Below are 21,519 nucleotides of genomic sequence, written 5' to 3'. Positions count from 1 at the left end.
TCATCTTTATCATCACCATCAATAGTTTTTCTCTAACGTTTAGGGTTAAGTACGTGACATTAAAACCCCCAAAACCCTATACTAAAACCACTATTACTGTTACATATTTCATAGTGAAGTCTCTTTTCTAATATCCTAGTATTACCTTTCAACATGAAGTACTTACTTTTAATTTTACTTAAAATATTCCAAATGAAAAAGTAATAAAATTAATAGGAGCCATAATTTAAACAAAACGCAATTTAAATAATGAACTAGGACTTATTAAATACCTTTATTATAGCTTAATCATTCCATATTATAGCTTTTTAGTAGCTTAATTATCATTAAAGTATTTTTGATACAATTTCTTTTATTGACGATTATTTATTCCTGACATTTTTATTCAATCAAGTGTGGCAATAACTGGATTATCTAGTCTCCACCGGTCCGGTAGGTAACCGGGTGAAGAGGGTATGGTGGCAGGAAAGAGAGGGAGGAGATTAATTGGACCATATAGAAACTAAATTGGGCTTTTGGCGATATCAAAACAGAAAAATCGTATGTGAAGATGGATGCGGATTTTTCTGTTTTTACTGTGCATCATCGGCATGATTATATCATAAGTATTCCGCCATTACCAGCGGGTCACTTACCGCGGCTGAGAAACTGCCATGCTCCACGATATTCTATTAACCTTTCCATCTTCACATACGATTTTTCTGTTTTGATATCGCCAATAGCCTAATATTGTTTCTATGTAGTCTAATTAATCCCCTCCCTCTCTTTCCTGCACCATACCCTCTAGCACGTACCTCATGATACAGTTCCTTCTTATCCAATATCCCAACCAGTTTTTCTTCCTCTACTTAATAATATTTTTCTCCTTCCATTTCTAACACCCTTTCATTCGTTTTCCTCTCGACACAGCTATTTCTCTCAATTCTTCTCCACGCACATATTTCGAAAGCCTCCAATTGTTTCTCAACATTTTTGCACAATGTCCATGATTCTGCCTTATAGAAACAGTAAAATAAAGTACATTAAGCATTTTATGAGTCTTATTTCAACTCTATTCAAGGTCCCACAAAATAGTATTTTCTTCATCCTAAAAGCTTCTTTCGCCATTTCTATCCTTGCTTTTATTTCAGGTTCGCATATCATATCATCACTAATAATACTATCCAGATATCGAAAACTAGTCATTTGTTCTTTTCTCCCGCTCCTACTTCTATATTTGACACCGATCGCTTCGTTCCAATCACCATGAATTTTGTCTTTCTCATATTTATTTTTATCCCATATTCTTCAGAAGCCTTTCTCAAGTTTTCTACATCTTCTTAATTTTCTTTTTAGATTCTGCAACAACAATCATATCAACCTCAAACCGCATACTCCTCATCATTTCATCTCCTACGTAAATTCCATCTTCATTAGGTAGACTCGTTTTCGCTATCTCTTCTATATAACTATTAAATAATGTCGGCGAAATACATAATCTCTGTTGAACTCACCTTTCAATTACACTGTCCGCCTACTGTGCATGCACCAGCGAATTCCTATGGAAGATCATGAATAATTCTGATAATTTATATAGTATTTATGGACGAATACGTAATAGAACCTATATGAATAACATATATCGTTCCTCAAAGTACCGGTACTGAATACGGTAAACATAAAAACATCAATAGACATACATCAGGGCAAAATAGGCATACATTTCAGACACTTCAAAACATATTTCATTCGTTCTTACCGCTGGTCTAGTGGCTAGCACGTGTGACTTTGGTGTACGGTGTCCCCGGTTCAATTCCCGGTGGGTGAATTTTAATTCACCTAAATGTTTTTGTATTCGTGTTCCTGTCGATCAAGTTAAAGGAAATGATTGTAAAACGTGTATAACCGAGTAGAAAATAAAGACAACTAACTCAGATATGTTCAATGAATCAGTTAACTTAAAGACAAGGAACAAAGTGTCTAAGGCATTTCTAAATTGAAAGGAACTCTTAAAGGTTAGTTCCAGTCCCACCAAAGTAACATTTTTCTTTTACCTGTTCTCGAAGTTTCTCTTTGTACTTCTATCGGATTCGAATAAATAGAACTTCGAATAGAGACCACGTTGAATTCATTTATTGAGTAAGCCTGAAATTCTTATAAGATATGGCTATCATATTATTATTATTATTATTATTATTATTATTATTATTATTATTATTATTATTATTATTATTATTATTATTATTATTATTATCATTATTATTATTATTATTATTATTAGTTAAAGTACGAAGTTTCAAATCAGGGGATGCAGTATTTACGTAAAATAAATGATACTTTATTTGATAATATTCACTAGCCCACTATACATTTGCGAGGTTTTGCTTTGGGAAATGAAATATATACTACATTGAATAATAAAAATATTACAATAAAAATATATTATTAAAAATATTGATTAAGTAATTGGAGTTAAACATGCTTTCCAGTAAGAATTATATAGAGAGAGGATTTACTTTAAAGTGCGATACAAACGAATATTCTAGTTTTAATCCGATTAGAAACCGATAACTTACACAATACTATTTACTTCATTAGTTCTATAAATCTTTATGCTTATCGTATTCTAATTATCTTTAAAATTATGATTTTGTCAATTCAAAACGTACAATGAGAAATAAATGTAATATTCTACCTAGATATTTCTTAAGGAAACAGTGATGATTTCAGGGCATGACATGTGAGAGAATTTTAGACCCTGTCGACATAAATTCGTGTCCATATCTTCGATCATGTCCAAAGTGACAAATAACGTTCTATCAATTTCCTCTCATTCATATATTGACCATTATCCGGTGAGAATCTTCTGAAATCATCAATGCTTATAATTAGTTTTTCATTACAAATCAAAAGAATAATAATGAACTATTGAACATACTTAATATTTTGTTTTCAGTTTTGGATTTTAGATTTGCAATTCATATAATGTTCCCTTCTAAACGAATTTCAGAGAAAAGTAGTTGCCAAAGATTTATTCAAAAAAATGTTTTCAGTCCTCTGATAAAAATAGGAACACACTTTAAGGAAAAAAAAAGTACTTCCTACAGAGTTTGAACACATAAACTTATGATTGAAAGACTATTGACCCAAACCGTTCGACCAGTTTGTACATCTTCACTGAGCTTCTTTAGACTTTTGTGTAAAGTAGTTTCCTGCCCCACACTTTATTTGTTTATGTCGATACCACTATACGTTTGCTGTGAATATTTGGGCGTTACAGGTCTTACAATGCATAAAGGTCTTTTTCGTATGAACTACATTCAATTTTACGTCCGAATAACTTATATGCAACAAGTTGAATCTGTGAAATGATTGGGGTTGGAGTGATCGTAAATGATTTCATAGTTAGAAGCCTGGATATGCAAACCCGCTTAACGTGGGGATTTACTATTGTGAAATTTGGTACATTATATTGTGTGCGAAAATCAACACACGATAGCTGCATCAAGTCTTTCTATTTTAAGTAAATAATTTACCGTCATTTGTAAAAGAGATAATTTTGGTCTGGATTATATTGGGTAGGGCAAGTAAAAGTGGCCCCGAAACAGTGTTCCAGGGTACAAAGAAACAAAGCAAAGGAAATGAAATAGCTGTCTTACCTGCTTGAGCAAACAATTGACCACACTCTTTCCAAGAATTTGTTTTCACGTAACTTTCCCCAACGAACACCGGGGGAACTCCGTCTGTAACAAAGGAGGCTCAGACCATATTCACCTGTGCACTGCTGAACTCACAACAACACAGCAGGCACTAAGATCTGAACCAGAGGTGTGCGTACACGTAGTATGCGCGTCACGTGGTGTGATACCATGTATACATTAAAGTCCAATCGTGTCCACTCATCCTTGCCTGTTTTATTTGCCCCACCCTGTATAATTTATGTGGATATATGTGTATGTAATAAAAGAGTATATATACGAGATTAATGAAGAGTAACGAAATATTACTACTACTACTACTACTACTACTATTATTATTATTATTATTATTATTATTATTATTATTATTATGTTTAAAGTAATGAGGAAATACTCTGGTATCTAATTTAAATGAAGTTAAAATGCATTATATGTAAATTGTTTGAAAGCCAATTAGTCAATACAGTCTATGACTAATTCTAGGCACTAATATTAGTAAAACGGTTTCTGCCAAATGGCTTGAACGAAATTCCTACAGGTATAAATATAAATATGCAGATAGTATATACAATAAACTAAATATACTATTACGACTAGTACTAGTGATTATACAACATCTAATACTATTACTGCTAAACGACATTCATCTCTAGCCATTCTAGTGATATTTTTACAAGTAACATTATAGTTGCTAACTATACTATGTTATTTATTTGTAATTGAAATGCTTATTATAAATCAATATATATATATATATATATATATATATATATATATATATATATATATATATATATATATATATATGTATATATTAACTTGTACTTCTCTTCATGCTTATTTCTTTTGATTTTTCGTAGTTGCAATTTATGTAAATTTCATATACCTCTTTATGTATTGTTGTTTATGTTATAAATTTTTCAAATATGATATACACTTAATTAACTGTCAAATATTTTGAGTCTTCATTCAAGACGTCCTCATTATTCTATCGAAAATCATTTCTCCTCGAAAAATTATCTATAATGACTACTCAATCTTGTCAATTTGAACTATAATCTTCCTCCTTCAACAGGAAGGAGAAGCTGCTGCAATGCGTAGTTTGTGTAGTAACTTACAGTGGTTTTCTTCTGGCCCCTCGCAATGGTAGTAAGTACGCATAATATTTCCGTGAACTTTAGAAAATGTTAATATTTCCAACAATCTATACATTTGGTTCATTTATTTATTTATAAAAGAAGTTTCTGGATTTAAAATGACTTGTAAGCTTGAACTACAGTATTTTATATGTATTTGAGGTGTAATTTGCCACTCCTGGATTAGTATTTTGTAACATCTGGAATGATAAAAAGTTTAGTTCTGAAGGTTTGGAAAGAACAGTTGTATTGAAACAGCGTAGGATTTCTCCTGAAACCAGGATAAATTATCCGTTGTTCGTATACCACATTAGTTAATGGGTAACCTCACATTATGTAATAGCTGTGTATCAGAGATGTTACCAGAATGTTGTTTGTGTAAAGGGTGGACATATGGAAAGGGCGTTTGGACAGAGAAGGTATTAGTAGCACTTTAGTATAATAAAAAGGGAAATATCCGAACAGATAAACAGGGGCCAGGAAAGCCTGGTTGGCCAGGAGAAAAGCAAACAACACCAGTGCATCATTTAATCCTTAGGTGCAATGTCATTGACGACAGTAGCGTATATGCAGTTCCCACCACCTGCAGTTATTTTCGTTGTTACCACCACGGAACGGACCCCTCTCTTCGAACTGCGACTGTGGAGTTGCCTTTGACACATACCATCATTCGGTGTATGCCTATTGTCAAACGTATATTTGTCGTATACCATTTTGTGACAATACAAACACGGATAGTCTTTCCGGTATCGCGCTCCCCTAGAGAGTGTTTCTTAGTCTATCTCTCGACATATAACACGATATCCTGTAACTTCTTGCTTCTTTACTTCTTTCATTATAAGCTGCGGTGGTTTAATGGCAGATCAGGAACCTCTCACGTTTAGTTCCTGCTTTGATCCCAGCTCGCACCAGCATTTTTATTATACCTAGCATTTTGTTGTGCGTACACTTTATACCTAGGTACAGTTATTTCCAAAATGATTGTCGCATATCTATAACTGTCTTCTTGTAAGAATATAATTTATTCTTATAAATATCTGAAAAAAGTGCTACCTACCTTTTATTTCTTTTGTTCACTAAATGTATGTGACTATATTATCTGGTTATTTGTAGAAATCTAAGTAATCTATGTGTGCATGTGATGTGATGCGCGAGGTTGCGTGTGTATGTGTGTGTGTGTGTGCGTATGATTGGGAGTGTTTATATATTTTATACATATTTTATTATTATTATTGTATTTCTAATCATGATACTATTGTATTGCATGGTGCAGTGGGTGACAAGGCATGAGCCTTAACTTCGCCATGTAAAATAAGATTAAATAAATAAATAAATAAATAAAATAGTTTGATAATGATTTTGCAGGGTATTTTTAATATTGATACTATGTGTATAATCGGGAAATGTATATTTGTGGTATATTTCATAGGAAAAGAATTATAAACACGAAAATTAGAATGAGTGAAACCAAATGTTGCTAAATGGACAAGAAAGTTTTATTGTTCTTATTTACTGCTCTTTTGACATGAAAATTGCCACATACATGTCTTTGCCGATTATACACATACTAACATTATAAGAAATACGGGGAGAATTCGTCATCAAATTATATTCCTACAACAACATATTTATAGTCATATGACAATAATTTTGGACATGAGTGTACATCTTGCAATGTTCACACATGGCAGTCTATTCCTTACAGACGCAGTTGCGTGCGTACCCTTCAGCTTACTCTCTTTGTTTGCTGTTGCATCTTATATTCTGGTGCTGTCCGCTTGACTTGGAAGTTTGCACAATAAACTAGGGTCCTTCTTGGTTGCAGGGTATTTTCTTGTCTTTACTGTCCGTGTTCTAAGTTCTTCCAGATGTAAGTACGGACAAATTTCGCATTAATGTTTATCAGGATGATAGAACCACTATTTTTCAATTTAATGCTAGTAAATATGTGGACTTACATCTCTCTTGGTATCGCCATTCTGTGGCTGATTCCAAAAGCAAGAAGCAAATTACAAAGGAGAAGATTATGTCGGACGATATCTCAAGAGTGTAGAAAGTGTTACAATAATATATTTTGGTGAATATACGAATATTTTCCTCCAGAAAAAATAAAACTGGTAATGTATGTTTAATCTAATGTAATTTCTTTAACCAATCTAGTTATTTCTACTTGTTTATTAATTTACTTACTTCTTTATTTGAAGATCCAATTTACGATGAAGGGTTTGCAAAGAAGAACTCGGAAAGTAGAAGACGCCTGCGAACGAATGAGATTCACAGAGGACCCAAGCAAGAAAGTAGAGAACATTATGTTATTGTGCGTTGGTGCCTACCCTATTAAAGACTGTCCAATTCCTGCGGTAAGCATTTACCCTTCTTGTATTTAAAGCCAGTGAATAAAAATATAAAATAAATATATAAAATAGAAACAAATCGAATATTGGAAACTTAGTGACTGGATTTCTTAACTATATTATAATACTATCTGAGATGCCCACTCTTCGTATGGGAAGAAAAGATGCCACCCCTTGTTACATATTTCTGTGAATCTTTCTGACGCTTGAAGAAGTAAACGTTGTCTTGTGTAGCATCAATTCATCTCAGAGACTTCGAAAACTATAGATTTGACAGTAATGCTGGTCAGTTTCAATTTTTTACATGTACCTCTGAACCCCTCTTGCGACGCCCCTAATTCGAAATTTAGAAAGGAAAACGCTTCGTCTTCCTCTGGAGCCCGGACCCAAGTACCCGTGAATAAAATTCAGGAACTCTTGGTCCACTCATCTGATCTCCAGGAGGCACACAGACAAACATACTCGTACTTTTATTTATATTAAATTGATCCATTTTATATGTAAAAGATTAATCCTTTAAACTAAACTTTAATCAATATTTCCAGAAGAGTAAACACACTTGTTCAATAATCAGAGGATCTCAGAAACCATTGAAAATATGGAACTATAAATTTTTGTCTTAATATTTCTTGTACGCTTCAGACAGCTTTGCTCTCTCTCTCTCTCTCTCTTTTTTATTGTTTTAAGATTGGTACGAAGTTATTTTGTTTGATGATTATCTTCTTATGTTTTAATAAGTATTACCCATACTAAGGAAAATGGCATACATTGCCTCACTACTTCTGTAGCCCAAAACACGCATGTTTGCTTTTATCAGTACATAGTTTGGGTATTATGTAAGGAATAAGAGAGAATGATTTTGTGTTTGGGTATCCTACGCATCAGTGCAGAAAAATAAGGTTTTGGGGAATTGTTTTGCTTTTCGTAAGTACAGTGTAATCCAAAAGATGTGAAAACACCAAATTAAAATAGAAACCGTTCAGAATTGGGAGAAAAGGAAAGAGTGGTGATACAAACCAGGGCGAAAATCTTTTGAAAAAAATGGCACCATCGGCCCCCCCATCTTGGAATGGCAGAAACGTTTTTTAAAATGCAAATCCTATCGTGTGATACATCAAATTAAACTGAATTTTTTCCAGGAATCCAGGGGGTAAAATATTTTTGGCTCTTTGACCAACCGTTACATAACTTTTACCTATTTTCTGCACTTAACTTTAGATAACACTGCGGGCAAGGTGTTTACTGGCCACCCAGCATGTTTTCAGGAATGTGTAACCATACTTATATTACGCTAATTTCGGTATCTTAGTATTTTCAATTAAATCATATATAACCTCAGATTCGAAAATTAGCGTATATGCAGGGTGGGAGAGGAGAACACATCGATTGGTTCCCCCGATATTAATTTTAGTGGTTTCGTAATTCCACACTGAAATATAGAAAGGATACGTAATCTATTATTGCTACTAACAAGCAATACTATAAAAATAAATCTCTGAATAGTAGTAGTAGTAGGATTTGAGTCCATAAAATAATACTCGTACAACCGATCTCCTTTAAAAATTCAAACAGTATATTTTAACTTCCAAGAACCTAATAATCAACATATATTTAACAATCCAACAATTAGTATGCATTATGGTCTTCGTGATAATGGAAAGAGAATTTAAATAGATTCAACCTTAGACTATTATTTAATTAGCAACGTAAACTATTTGCCTCAGTACCCGTTAACTTGTTCTAATTAGTCACGCCGATTGGTAACAATGCAGGGATCTAATTCAATTGAGAAAAAGGTAGAAAAGTTATGGGCAAAGTGCCTAAAACTAACAAAATGGCAAACGGCCCTTTAAATGTAAGAATAATATAATGAAGGAAGGAAAAGCATGAAACTTACGTACCTCGCTGCCTTATTAAACCAATCCGTCCTATTGAATAGAACAATTAGCCGACATGAGGTTACAGCACTCCACTTTAAACTTCATGATCACATTCGAATTTTAAACTTTAACAGAATTATACTTTGAATATCACTCGTAGATTATATATATATATATATATATATATATATATATATATATATATATATATATATATATATATATTGAAGAACCTTTTTTGATATAATAACTCGATCACAAATTATGATAATAGTAGCGAAACAACCATTATACTTCCTCCCTCGAACGTTCCAGCACAACTATGGCTACTATAGAGAAAGCTCATCCGTCGTGCTAATACATCCCACCAGGGGGCATAACCAACAAAAAAAAAAAAAAAAAAAAAAAAAGAATAGGCAAAAACGAAAAAGCTTTTTCGGTACAAAATAATATAATAATATAAATTATTCCTAGAGACACCTTTTCTATAAATGTTTAATAAAAAGTGACATAAAATCCATAAAAAAACATGGATTATATGTTACAAATGCACAAGTATCAATAATCCTACTTTTAAAGTGATAATGTATCAGATCTTGGTAGCATACACAACGGATCTCAGGGAACCTCACAGAAAAAATCAATGAAGTGTGGCCTGGGGAAAGCGGTGGTCATTCCACAGGTCCTCGCCGGCCTATCCATCTTTGTGGGAATTGCTCGAGGTAATAACCAACACATAATCCGAAAAGAGGTAGTGCCCCGTCATGTTGATAGAACAAAAGCATAGAGCTACCCTCTAATGGGCTCTGGACGACGATTCTGGGGATGAGCGTTGAAATACTCTGCGATCTGTGCTGCTGCGCTCTCCTGAGATCAACACGATTTCTATCCTTTCATCCCTTTTAGTGCCATTCCGTGTTACGAAACCTGAAACAACAGAAAATTGGTTAAAACTTTGTAATGGTTGGTCGTACACCCTAACACATTTCACCGCTATATTCCTGGAACAAATACAGTCCCATATGATGTATCACACGATGGGGTTTCCATTTTAAAAAAAAGTTCCCGCCATTTCAATATGCTGACCGACGGTGTTATCTTTCTATAAAACTTTCCCTTGTCTGCTATCATCAGCTTTTTTTGCTTTTGTTTCCAATTCTGAGCGGTATAGATTTTATATGGGTGTTTCCACACTTTTGGACCATCCTCTATAACTCCCAGCCTACCGAAGAACGACACAGATGTTATCGAAACTATTGTGCTATTCTTTCTTTATATGCTAAAGAGAAAGATAATTAAACTTTGGTAGAAACTTCTTTAGATATCGACGACCGCTTATTTTTATTACTTGCGGACACATTGAGAAAAGCAATTTAGTAAACCAAGCTTTGTGTCTGAAACCTTAGGGTTCTTTTTGGTACTGAGAAGCAACTTAACTCGTCGCGCTCGCGAGTTTGTGCTGACTTACAGGTAGAAACGATTGAAGTTCTGACCGCGGCGACACAAAAGATCGCGTGAATCTTAACATTTTGCTAGAAGCTTTGGTTTCGGGGACACTAAAACGTCATAGGTTGAATTTTCAACAATTAAATCATCTTTGATTCAGTTGGTCGTGTGACTTGTTGTGTGATGTGGCAGACAAGAAAGCTGTAAATATTTCCAAATTATGAACATTTTAAACGTCTCTTAAACTTATAAGTGTGTAGTGTCACGCCGGGTGGTTAACTCCGGATATGACAAAAATTTGGTCGCCTTTCTAAAATTGCCAATGACCGTATGAACCCTTATCCTATGAATCATGTTTTAAATTTTTATGCTGTCTTTTCGTAATTTACATTGCTGTCTGGAATAGGCTATAAAACGTAGACTTTTCAACAGGGTCGTACGCAGTAGGTGGGATTTGGGAGACCTAAACCTCCCTGAAATCCCGATTTTTATGCAAATTTAGTCTAATTCTAGGGGCAAGTTTACAATATTTTCAATATAATTTATCCTCAAATTCCCCAAATGCTTTTGATCCATCCGAAATAAAATCCTGCTTACATGATAATATTTAAATTAACTTATGAAAATGCTGTTCTACACAAAAGTAGGGTTTCATGTCTGAACAATAGGAGCTAATTGTGCTATATATTTTGCCTATTATTATTATTATTATTATTATTATTATTATTATTATTATTATTATTATTATTATTATTATTATTATTATTATTATTATTATTATTATTGCCCTGAAAGGTATGCAAACCACTTTGTAACTATTGTGAACGTCAGGTTCAGCGTACCGGCACCTATATTATAAGAAAAACAAACACCGGTTATAATTATTGTTTTCTTTCCCATGAAAGTAACAGGGCTACATTAACTTCTGGACTATTCGCTTCCAGACCTATCTACTATCTATATAACTGTCCAAGCGATAGCAGAGCCACGTGCCCCAGAATGCCTGCTAATTAGACACACGTACGGTGCATGTAATATCAGTGAGAGTGCTGGTCGTGCGTAGAAGGGGGAAGGCGCGCGAGCTATCTGAGTTTGACGGAGAGCAAGTTGTAATGCCCCAGAGATTGGATACGAGAATTTCGAAAACTGCAGGACTTGTCGAGTGTTCGAGGAGTGCTGTGGTAAGTGTCTTCAACAAGTAGTGAAACCAAGGGGAAACGACGTCCAAACGTCAAGAGGGCAGGCTGGTAAAACAGGACAGGCAGCGAAATGTAGTGGAACTAAGATGAGACTTTAATGCTGGGCAAAGTATAAGTGTGTCTGAACACAAAGTGCACAAAACACTTTTAACGATGGCCCTCCACAGCCGACGACCCATCCATGTGCAAATGTTAACACCACGAGATCGGCAACTACGACTGAAATGAACACTCTACCTTGGAGCAGTGGCAGAGCGTTGCATTGTCTGGTGAACCCGGACGCCTTCTTCATCATGACGATGGGAGGGTACGAATCCGTCGTGTTTCTAGGGAACACTTCCTTGACACCTGTACTGCGGGACGGAGACGAGCTGACGGCGGCTTAATTATGCTTTAGAGAACACTGACGTGAGCATCTATATGTCTAGTGGAGCTCGACCAAGTACTATGGCGGTCGAACAGTATCACACACTGCTTGCAGAGTACGTACACTCCATCATGACGACCATGTTTCCCAACCGTAGTGGCATTTTTGGACAAAATAATGCACCACGTCACAAGGCGAGGAATGTGATGGAGTGGTTCGAGGAACACAGGGGCGAGTTCGAAGTGATGAGCTGCCCCTCCAACTCGCCGGATCATAACCCAATCGAACACATCTGGTATGTGATTAAACGTGAAGACAGAGCGCATTGCGCCCTCCCCGGAATTTATGTGAGTTAGGTGACCTGTGTATGCGCATGTAGTGCTAACTATCTCCAACGAACTACCAAGGATCATTGAGTCCTTACCAATACGCGTCGCCGTTGTTATCTGTGCCAAAGGCGGACATACTGACAATTAGGTAGGTGGTCATATTGTTGTGGCTGATGTGTGCGTACATTTTAACTCGTATATTTTGTCTCGACTCGAATTACCAAACGTCTCGTCTCGAATTCGAGTCGAGTGCAGACAGAAACTATCAAGTCGAGACAGAAATATATTTTCGAATCGAGAAAACGTATTCTCGAGACGAGTCAAGACAGGCTCAAATCTCGATTCGACTCGATTCGTGCGTATCCCTATATACAAATGCTCTCCAAAAATCTCAATATCACTTTTGCAGCGTAAAAGTTTGCAACATTTATTCGCAATGATTTTATATAACGTTAAAGCAACACTTTAGTATAGTATGACCAGACGCACTGATTTTCGCAGTACAGTACTGTTTTTCAAAGAACTATCCTGCATGTTGAAAAAAGGTCTAGAAAATCAAGAAATGTCCTTTTTTGAAAATGTACTGCGAAATGTCCTGAGTTAACTTCTTTGCAATACTTTAATGTTTCATTCTTTATTCACAACATTTTGAGTCAGAGACACTTTTCGTGAATGATGAACCCCTATGTTTTACCAACACCCCTCAAAAGATTAGGAAAGGAGAACAATCAACAAATCATTGTCTTGCAATAGATTGCTTTTTACTGAAAAGGGCTTGTTGAGATTTCGGTAAGGTAGGAAAAGTTTCTTTTACGACTTATGACAATGATGCTAATCAAGTTAAGCAGAAGTTCCCTCGTGCCAGTCTAAATTTTCTCTCGTTTCTTAAAATAATACCACACTCCGAAAATCGATTTAAAAAATCTTTAGCCCTACATGAAGTTCCACTGCACGTTCATAAAAGTGAACCCCTTTCTTATTCATCAAAACATTTGGAGTTTTGTTAAGTTCCCTCAATTCTTTTGTCCGGTACTTTTCTTTTAACAAAAACGAATGATTAACTTAAGCTAGTTCAAGAGTTATTAAGTTTTATTTATTTTTCTTATAATTCCCTCTTTCCCCTCCCCTAAGTTCTACCGTCAAAGTGAATAGCTAAAAACACTCCCAGAGCAGAACTGCATCTACGTCAAAAATTTTATCGAGGCCGGTCGGGTGGTTCAAGAGATTAAGAGTTACAAACATAGTCACTTTCAATTTGGATCTAAAGTTTTTTGTTCACAGACACCGCTATTAATAGATAAGGACATTAGTATTGCCGGCTCAGTAAACTATTATATACTATTATATTTGTGTCCTACTTTTAGCTTGTGAAAATCTGGCTACCCTACTTTGGTACTGTGAGATACTTTTATTTCTGAACTCGTAATTTATGTCGTTTAAATTTTGAATTCCCGTCTCTCATATGTTAACGATACTATTGTTCTGTTACAATGATATCAGTCTATCTGTGTCCAACGTATTATATACTCTTCTGCTAGTCTATTCTTTGATTAAGCAAGTTGACAGTATTAATTATCTAAGAAATGGACTACCTAATGTTTTTTTCTCCGCTAGTTGCGTTGGTAGACTTTATGTTAAAGAAAATGTACTACTAATATAATCGTGAAGGACTCTTTAGAAAATTATATATTTACAGTGCCTTGTAGTACTGACAAACACAACAGTTTCACTCTGAGTCAGGGCCAAATTTACGGTCAGGTTAGCGTGTGTCCTCAGGTTACACGCTCGTCATATGTCAATGCTCATGAGATATCATCGAGGATAAATTTGTGGGATCATATGCTTTTTTGTTACAAATTCAGGATGTGTTCACCTTGGTTGTTGGCTCCGCCAAGATTCGACCTTCGATTGCCATCACATGCACTAAGCAGCACACGTGTATTTATCAAGGAATACCAGGAAAAGTTTATTGCGTTGGTAAAATAGTTTCTCATTGCTAGGTTGCATACGTTCGTTTTGACCGATTTGAATTTAAGTGAGAGTGCATTTGTTACGGTCGAAGACGATTAAATATTTAGATGCGTCATCTGTGATCAGTATTCGCTGCCGAACTAACGATATTTAACACTGTCCTGGACTATGAAATTCAGTTTTTGGTACGTTGTGTGCACATTGCCCTAACAATGAAACCGTAGTTTGATCTTAGAGAATTCGTATATTAAAAGAAATTCGGATAAAACATTCTTGAGAAATTATATCAGCTACAACTAACTGTAAGGCAGCACTTTCGTTGTCTGTTCTGCACCAAATATTCGCATTCTTGAGCAAAGGGCTAATGACAACAGCAGTCAGAAACAAAGATGTATGTCTTTCCAATTTGTATATTAATGCCAAGCCCGCCTCGGGAGAGAAGTCACATCGATAAATATATATATATATATATATATATATATATATATATATATATATATATATATATATATATGTATATATTTCTTTCCACTATAGGAACAATAGTTACATAATGTTGAAAATGTACACAACATAGAGAACTTCATGTTATGTGACTTCCCTTAATTTGGAGTGATAAAAATAATTCTTACTGTTGTAACGGCACAAGCCACCTTTGATTCTTAGAAATAATAGCAGATAATATTATTTCTTAAAAATTCTGTATTCAGAAACTCAGAGACAACACTTTCGAAAACCTCACAAATTTTAAGAACCGGTTTTAGTAAACTGGTTCAAACCGGCTTAACACCTCTGCTTATGATATTGATTTATTTCATCGCTCTTAAGAACCGATTTTAACTGCATTGCTGAAACCTGAAAGAAAATATACGTCAAATACTATCAAAATTGACAAACGTTGACGTTGTAGTAGAAAACTATTTCCCTATCATGTTACCATATTTATATAAAGGTAACCAACAAAGTTTGAACTTGTACAGCATACTCGCGCTTATGACGCTCTATGAAGCTCACATTTCCTCTCTGTGCTTAGACAAGTTCAGGGTGTAACTGAACTGCCACAACCCGGTAGTACGTTGGATATACCTACACCAAAAACTGACCTTTGCCTTAACTAAATTCACATTCAACTCAGTGTGAGGATCAATTCGATACAGGCCTCCACAAAAAGCGACAGAACTTTCTTGGTTACCTTGATATAATAAGAATTCGAAATTTAGAGGAACTTATTCCCTTCTCACCGGCAATTCTTGCACAAATTCAATCGGAGCAAATGGAAATAGTGGGAATATCATGCTGAAAATATATACTACGTTTTATCGAAATTGAATACGTTTTACGAAGGTTTTACTAAATAATTATTTTCTGTAAATCTGATCCAACTTCGAACATTAAGAGGATTCCACCCTATTTGAACCCTTATTCTTGTTTTTCTTGTTGAATTACTGTTTAAAACAAAGAGTGTAACCCCTGATTCAAAATGGATTCAAGTATGAGCCTTCTATCTGTATGTTGAAGAAAGTTAGGAACCAGATTTCATTAAAATCTTGTAAGGGTGGTGATGATTATCTTGGAACACACAAAGGAAGGCCGAGTGCAATTTAAGATGTTCTCTATGCTGGTTTTAATTATGTAAGAAAAATACACACAGCGTAAAATTCCTTAAATTAAATGATGCTATGTTGAAGTTGTTAAGAAAATAATTTATTTTTAATACGCAGGAAATTATAATACGCCCGAGGAAAACTGAGCCCCAATGTGAGCTATCTCTTGTGGACTTTTTTTTTCATAAGAAGTAACTTTTCTTTTCATAGGAATGCGTTAGGGTTTTTAATGAAATATTTGTTCATAAATTATAATTGAATAGTACACAAAATTACTTAAGATTTGTTTGAGAAAATTAAAAAAAAAAATATCACACCCTAGAACAAAGTATCCATTCTAGACATTTTCGTAGAAGTGTTACACTCTCCAAGCCTAAACTATCCCTTTGCGGATATTTTCATACGAAGCAATTTATTAAATATTACGTAGTAATTAATGAAGTGATTCTTTATAAAAGATGAACGACATTGTCTCAGTCGTTTTGCGAGAATCGTCCGAAAAACACTTCTCAGCAGGAATAAACTATCTTTTCAAAGCAAAGATTTAGATTGTAGAGTATTATAGGGTTATTGAAACATCATCATACGTATTCTGCCATTATTGACAGGTCACTTGCTTCAGTTTTCCGCTAACCTCTTCGTCACCATTTCTCTGTTTTGATATAGTCGATCAATTGTAGTCTTCTTCGTCCCTCCCTCTCTTTCCTACCACCATACCCTCTAGCACATCCCTCATCATACACTTCCTTTTTAACCAATGTCCCAGTGTCCAGAGGGAACGTTTCTCTACCTCTTATTAATAATATCTAAAATTGTTCTTTTCCCCCCACCATTTCTAACACATATTCTTTCGTTTTTCCACCGATAAAGCTATTTTTTCCATTCTTCTCAACACCCACATTTCAAAAGCTTTCACTCGTTTGTCATCATTTTTGCGTAACGTCCATGTTTCTGACAAAATACTGAAAAATGACCACTTTATCTATCTTCTCCTCAACTCTTTGCTCAAGGTCTCATAATGAAAGATGCGATATTCTTCTTCCAACATTAAAGAATATATATATACCTAGGTATATGATATAAGATATTTTTCTATTTTTAAAAAAGCAAGCAATCGTCCTGCTTTGTGTAGTCACGAAGTCTCATACTTCAGATGCACCCCAAGACCGTCTTTTATTTCCGGAGAGAACACACGATTGAAAATGTTTAATACATTTTCTAGTCCAACCATCGTGACTGAGGGTTTCCTCTTTTGTACTCATTTACACCAGGGAAATGCTGGGATGATACCTAACATACACGCCCCAAGGTGCTTCTTTCCTTCTCCCTTACTCCGAGTAGCTTGCTCGTCGAGGGACGTAATATCTCATACATGACGGGCTTAAGGTCATAGATGCCGGTAACTCCCAGAGCTATGAATAAATAAATAAAATAAATGAAAGTTACATCTTAGATTTTAATGTAAACATGGCCCATACTCAATGTTTCACAATCATTACCAGTATATCGAATGAAATTAAGTGGAAGATAAGACAGTGAGTTTAATTCCAATCTTTGTTTGGTTTGAAAATGTCTCTTGTATGAAAACTTCCGCAGAAACAATTCGATTTTGACAGAGCGATGTGTACGTTTATTGAGACACTCACAAATCCACATTGTTTGCAATTTGTAAGTTAAATATGAAGAATGACTTAATTTCTCCTCTTGATTTAAAAACATGCCTACTATGGAAGCTTTCATGAATATATATATATATATATATATATATATATATATATATATATATATATATATATATATATATATATATATATATATAGATATATATATATATATATAGATAGATAGATAGATAGATAGATAGATAGATAGATAGATAGATAGATAGATATAGATATAGATATATATAAATTAATAAAGTAAAGGTGGAGTGTGGCTTTTGTTACGATTTACAATTATCTGCATTCCTCGGAGTTGAAATAAGTGAACAATGAAAAACTAATTTCTCCCCAATTTTAAATACAATATTCACCTTGCATGACTGTGAAACATGATCGCTTACTGTGAGGGAAGAACGTACAGTGAACATAGGCGCCGACTTGAAGAAAATATTGGGGGGTCCAAGCAATGAGTAAATATATCATCATCGCATTCAACCGTTTTCAATTAACTGCTTGATGAAGGCCCCCTCCCCCCAAATCTCGATCCGCTACTCCGCTGCAAAATTCACACTGCATTGATCTTCACTTGTCAGGTCAGTGTTGCCAGAGTGTTGGTTGAAGCTCTATTCGACACCAGTCTGAAAACCGCCTTTTCTATCGAATAAGACGGCTATAGGGGTGGCCACGAGCGACTTCGAGCAAGTTTTCTTTGAAACTCGACTCGAATTGAAACAGACATATTTAAGCTCGACTCGAGAACTCGGTCGAAAAATTTCCTCCAACTCGACTCGAGTTCAGGTCGAGTTTCGAGTCGAGTGGAGCCAGAACGAGCCAAATGGAGCTAAATTTTATGTAGTTTCAAGTACTCTCTTCAAGTACCCTACATAGACAGTGTAATATTATCAATGATACTACTGTTAGTACAACATTATTATTATTATTATTATTATTATTATTATTATTATTATTATTATTATTATTATTATTATAACAACACCGTGTATAAACATAAAGATAGGAGGTTTCTATCTGAATACTAAAAACTAATTGACTGCTTACCTTGGTAGTCGTGAAGTCTAGGAAGCCATCGCTCACGAGATTCAGGATTTGAGTTCCGGAGAAGCAAGGATTTGGCTAAGGCCAAATATTGTTAAAAGTTATAGGGCGCTGGCCAAAAGTGTTCAAAACTGCTCGGCTCGGGCTTAGGGTTCTCAGCCTGGGTGAGCCGATCTAAGCCGATGGCTCACCCAAACCGAGACGAACAGAGCTAATAGCTCAGTTGGGGCGAATCGATAGCTCATTCCAACCATGCCGGCTCGAGCATTTCGCTCCGTTGAACTGAGCCGAGCAAGTTTACATCACTACTCGGGTTGAGCTTCTGTTTGGGCTCAAAAAACCGTGCAGGTCTCAGCCTTGATGGTAAAAACTAAAGTATATACTTAAATTGGTGCTAACGACATTTGAGGCCTCGTTATAAAATCCTTTGTCGTCTCGTTATCGAGACGAAACGAGATACAAGCAGTGTCCCTTCTCGTGAACAATACTAAAAATATTCCACTTTATCGCTTACATTTCTCATGGCTTTCGCTTTCCTGTCTAATCATGCCATGATTTTAAAACGAATTAAAACGAGCTGAATGAGCGAGCCATTTATCAAACTCGACTCAACTTGAAACTCGACCTAAAAACAGCGACTCGGTTCGGAACTCGACTCGAGAAAATTACGTTTGACTCGACTTGGAACTCGATTCGAATTCGAGTCGAGTCGAGTTTTAGCTCGACTCGTGCCCATTCCTAGAAGGCTATTTCTAACGTTGAATTAAAGAAATGACAAAGTTTACAACAGAAATTCTTGCTCCTCTTTGTTAATTCTTCCTCGGCCGGATTATATTGGAGGGTCGAGGACCCCATCTCTAAATATTGGGGGGCCAAAAGTGTCCTGCCCCCCAAAGTCGGCGACTATGACACTGAAAGTATTTGAGAACAAGGTGTTGAGACGAATATTTGGACCAGAGACGAACAGGAATGGAGAATGGCGGAAAGTTCATAAGGAGCAGATACATCGTTTATACTGTTAACCAAAGATTGTTAAGGTAATGAAGTCTAGGAAGCTCAGGTGGGTTGGTCATGTAGTCAGGATGGACGAAAGAAAGAACGCCTTCAATGTCTTAACTGGATGTCCAACTAGAAAATGGCCGTTAGGAAAATCAGGTTCAGATCAGAGGGTAATATTAAGATGATCTCATAGAAATAGAAATACAAAGTAGAAACTGGATCCATTTGGCTAAGGATAGGAGTCAATGGAGAACTATTGTGAACGCTACACTGAACTTCCTGATTTCATAGGCCATAGAGTTAGTTAGTTATTCCTACTAGGAATTTATTAAAATAGAGCTCCAAAATGTTATATGGTGTACTGTGTGTTTCATTGGAGGTTTGAAAGTTGTCCTATATTTATTGTTTAGATGGGTTAGGAGAACGAGGAAGAATTTTTCGCTTCAGCAATGCACAATAACATCTCTAGTTTTTTCTTTACATTATTATAAGAGTATCGCAATCTGTGGCTTTCAAATAAGTACTAAAACGAAATGGATATTCTTGTATCCAAATAATTTCAACCATAAGTTGTCAATCAGTCTTAGTAAGATTACAAGTTTCATGTATTAATATTTGTCCACTTAATATTTCTGTTGTAACAGTTACTTAATCATATGTTTCTCTCTTCTCTTTTAGGGCCCATTAGTCAGAGAGCCGGAAGATTTTCTTGTTGATCTTTCTAGTCACAAACACAAACTGAACATGGCCATTGGAAGATACATTTTGACATTCGAGGTAAAAGACGCCGATGGGAAAAATATTGGCTGCTTAGAAGTATATGGCAGGATTAAGAAGAAATCCCGGAGAGATTAATAAATTTCGTTCCACTGGTTCATTATCAGAAGAAAACGTTACGAAATATTAAATATATCTTTCGCAAAGCAGAGAAATAGCAAATCTTTGAATTAGTCTATGTTAACGAGTTGTACGACGCTACCTCTACCAATTACAGATAAAAACATGACTCCTTACAGTGTTTTTAGTGAATGTCTCTTAGTTCGAAATACTTTCTGACAACATAGCAGATGGCCTTGTTTGTAATGAGTGATTTTATTTGCATGCTCATTTTTCTAAGATTTTAAAACTAATGAGTTACAAAAATGTTATGCATTGACAGAGAATGGAAGGTGCCTAATATCTCTTCAGAATGGCGCTTCTTCTATATTTGTGCTAAATCATTGGTATAATGACAAACTACATATGAATAAAGTTTGTTTCTCTTCAAACAATGTGTCACACACCGTAATTTCCTTCATTATTTCCGTACTTTACTGTCTGATTTACAAAACAAATATCTTCATTAATACAGCTATATGCTGTGAAGGAGTGGTAGTTGGTGAGTGCTGTAAATTATTTGGCTGTAGCCAAAATCCCTCTATAAAAACCGTTTGCGGAAGTACCGCAGGATTTTGAATCATGGATTTTTGAATAGCGCACATATCACTTCCTAAGAGAAGTCTTGACCCGACTTAGGTAGGTCCCATAATTTTGGAGCTATGGACCTATAAAGTTTAATTTTTCATGATTTAGGCAGCCTACAACTCCGAAAGAAAGCATTTGTGCACAAAAGTTGGTCTATACTTTTTGTCTTCTTTGGTGTCAGGAATCACCTTCTAAACGTTGTCGGTGTTGTTTTGAAACACCCTGTATAAGAACATAACTGTAGACCGATCACTTCCTACTGAATACTGCCTGACGTCATAGACATTTTATCTTCTTCCATGTAAACAAAACGGATAGAGCAAAGAGTAGGCAGGAAATTTGATATTGATAAACATTGATAGTCGCGATAGGTTTT

The 21,519-nt window shown here is 35.3% G+C and overlaps 1 protein-coding gene across 1 annotated transcript in view; it reads left to right on the top strand.

Moving 5' to 3' along the window:
• The window catches only part of LOC145670550 (uncharacterized), a 40,627-nt gene extending 19,685 nt beyond the window's left edge, over positions 1 to 20,942 (top strand). The window contains exons 3-4 of the mRNA XM_081739356.1: positions 7,018 to 7,173; positions 20,358 to 20,942. Coding sequence (XP_081595482.1) covers positions 7,018 to 7,173; positions 20,358 to 20,534 — 333 coding nt within the window. The 3' untranslated portion in view covers positions 20,535 to 20,942. The remainder of the gene's footprint in view (positions 1 to 7,017; positions 7,174 to 20,357) is intronic.
• Positions 20,943 to 21,519: the final 577 nt, after the last annotated feature.

This window comes from Thermobia domestica, chromosome 14, assembly GCF_964235325.1.
Source record: "Thermobia domestica chromosome 14, izTheDome1.hap1.1, whole genome shotgun sequence".
In the NCBI taxonomy this organism is placed as follows: domain Eukaryota; kingdom Metazoa; phylum Arthropoda; class Insecta; order Zygentoma; family Lepismatidae; genus Thermobia; species Thermobia domestica.
This window is presented reverse-complemented; position numbering and strand designations above follow the sequence as displayed.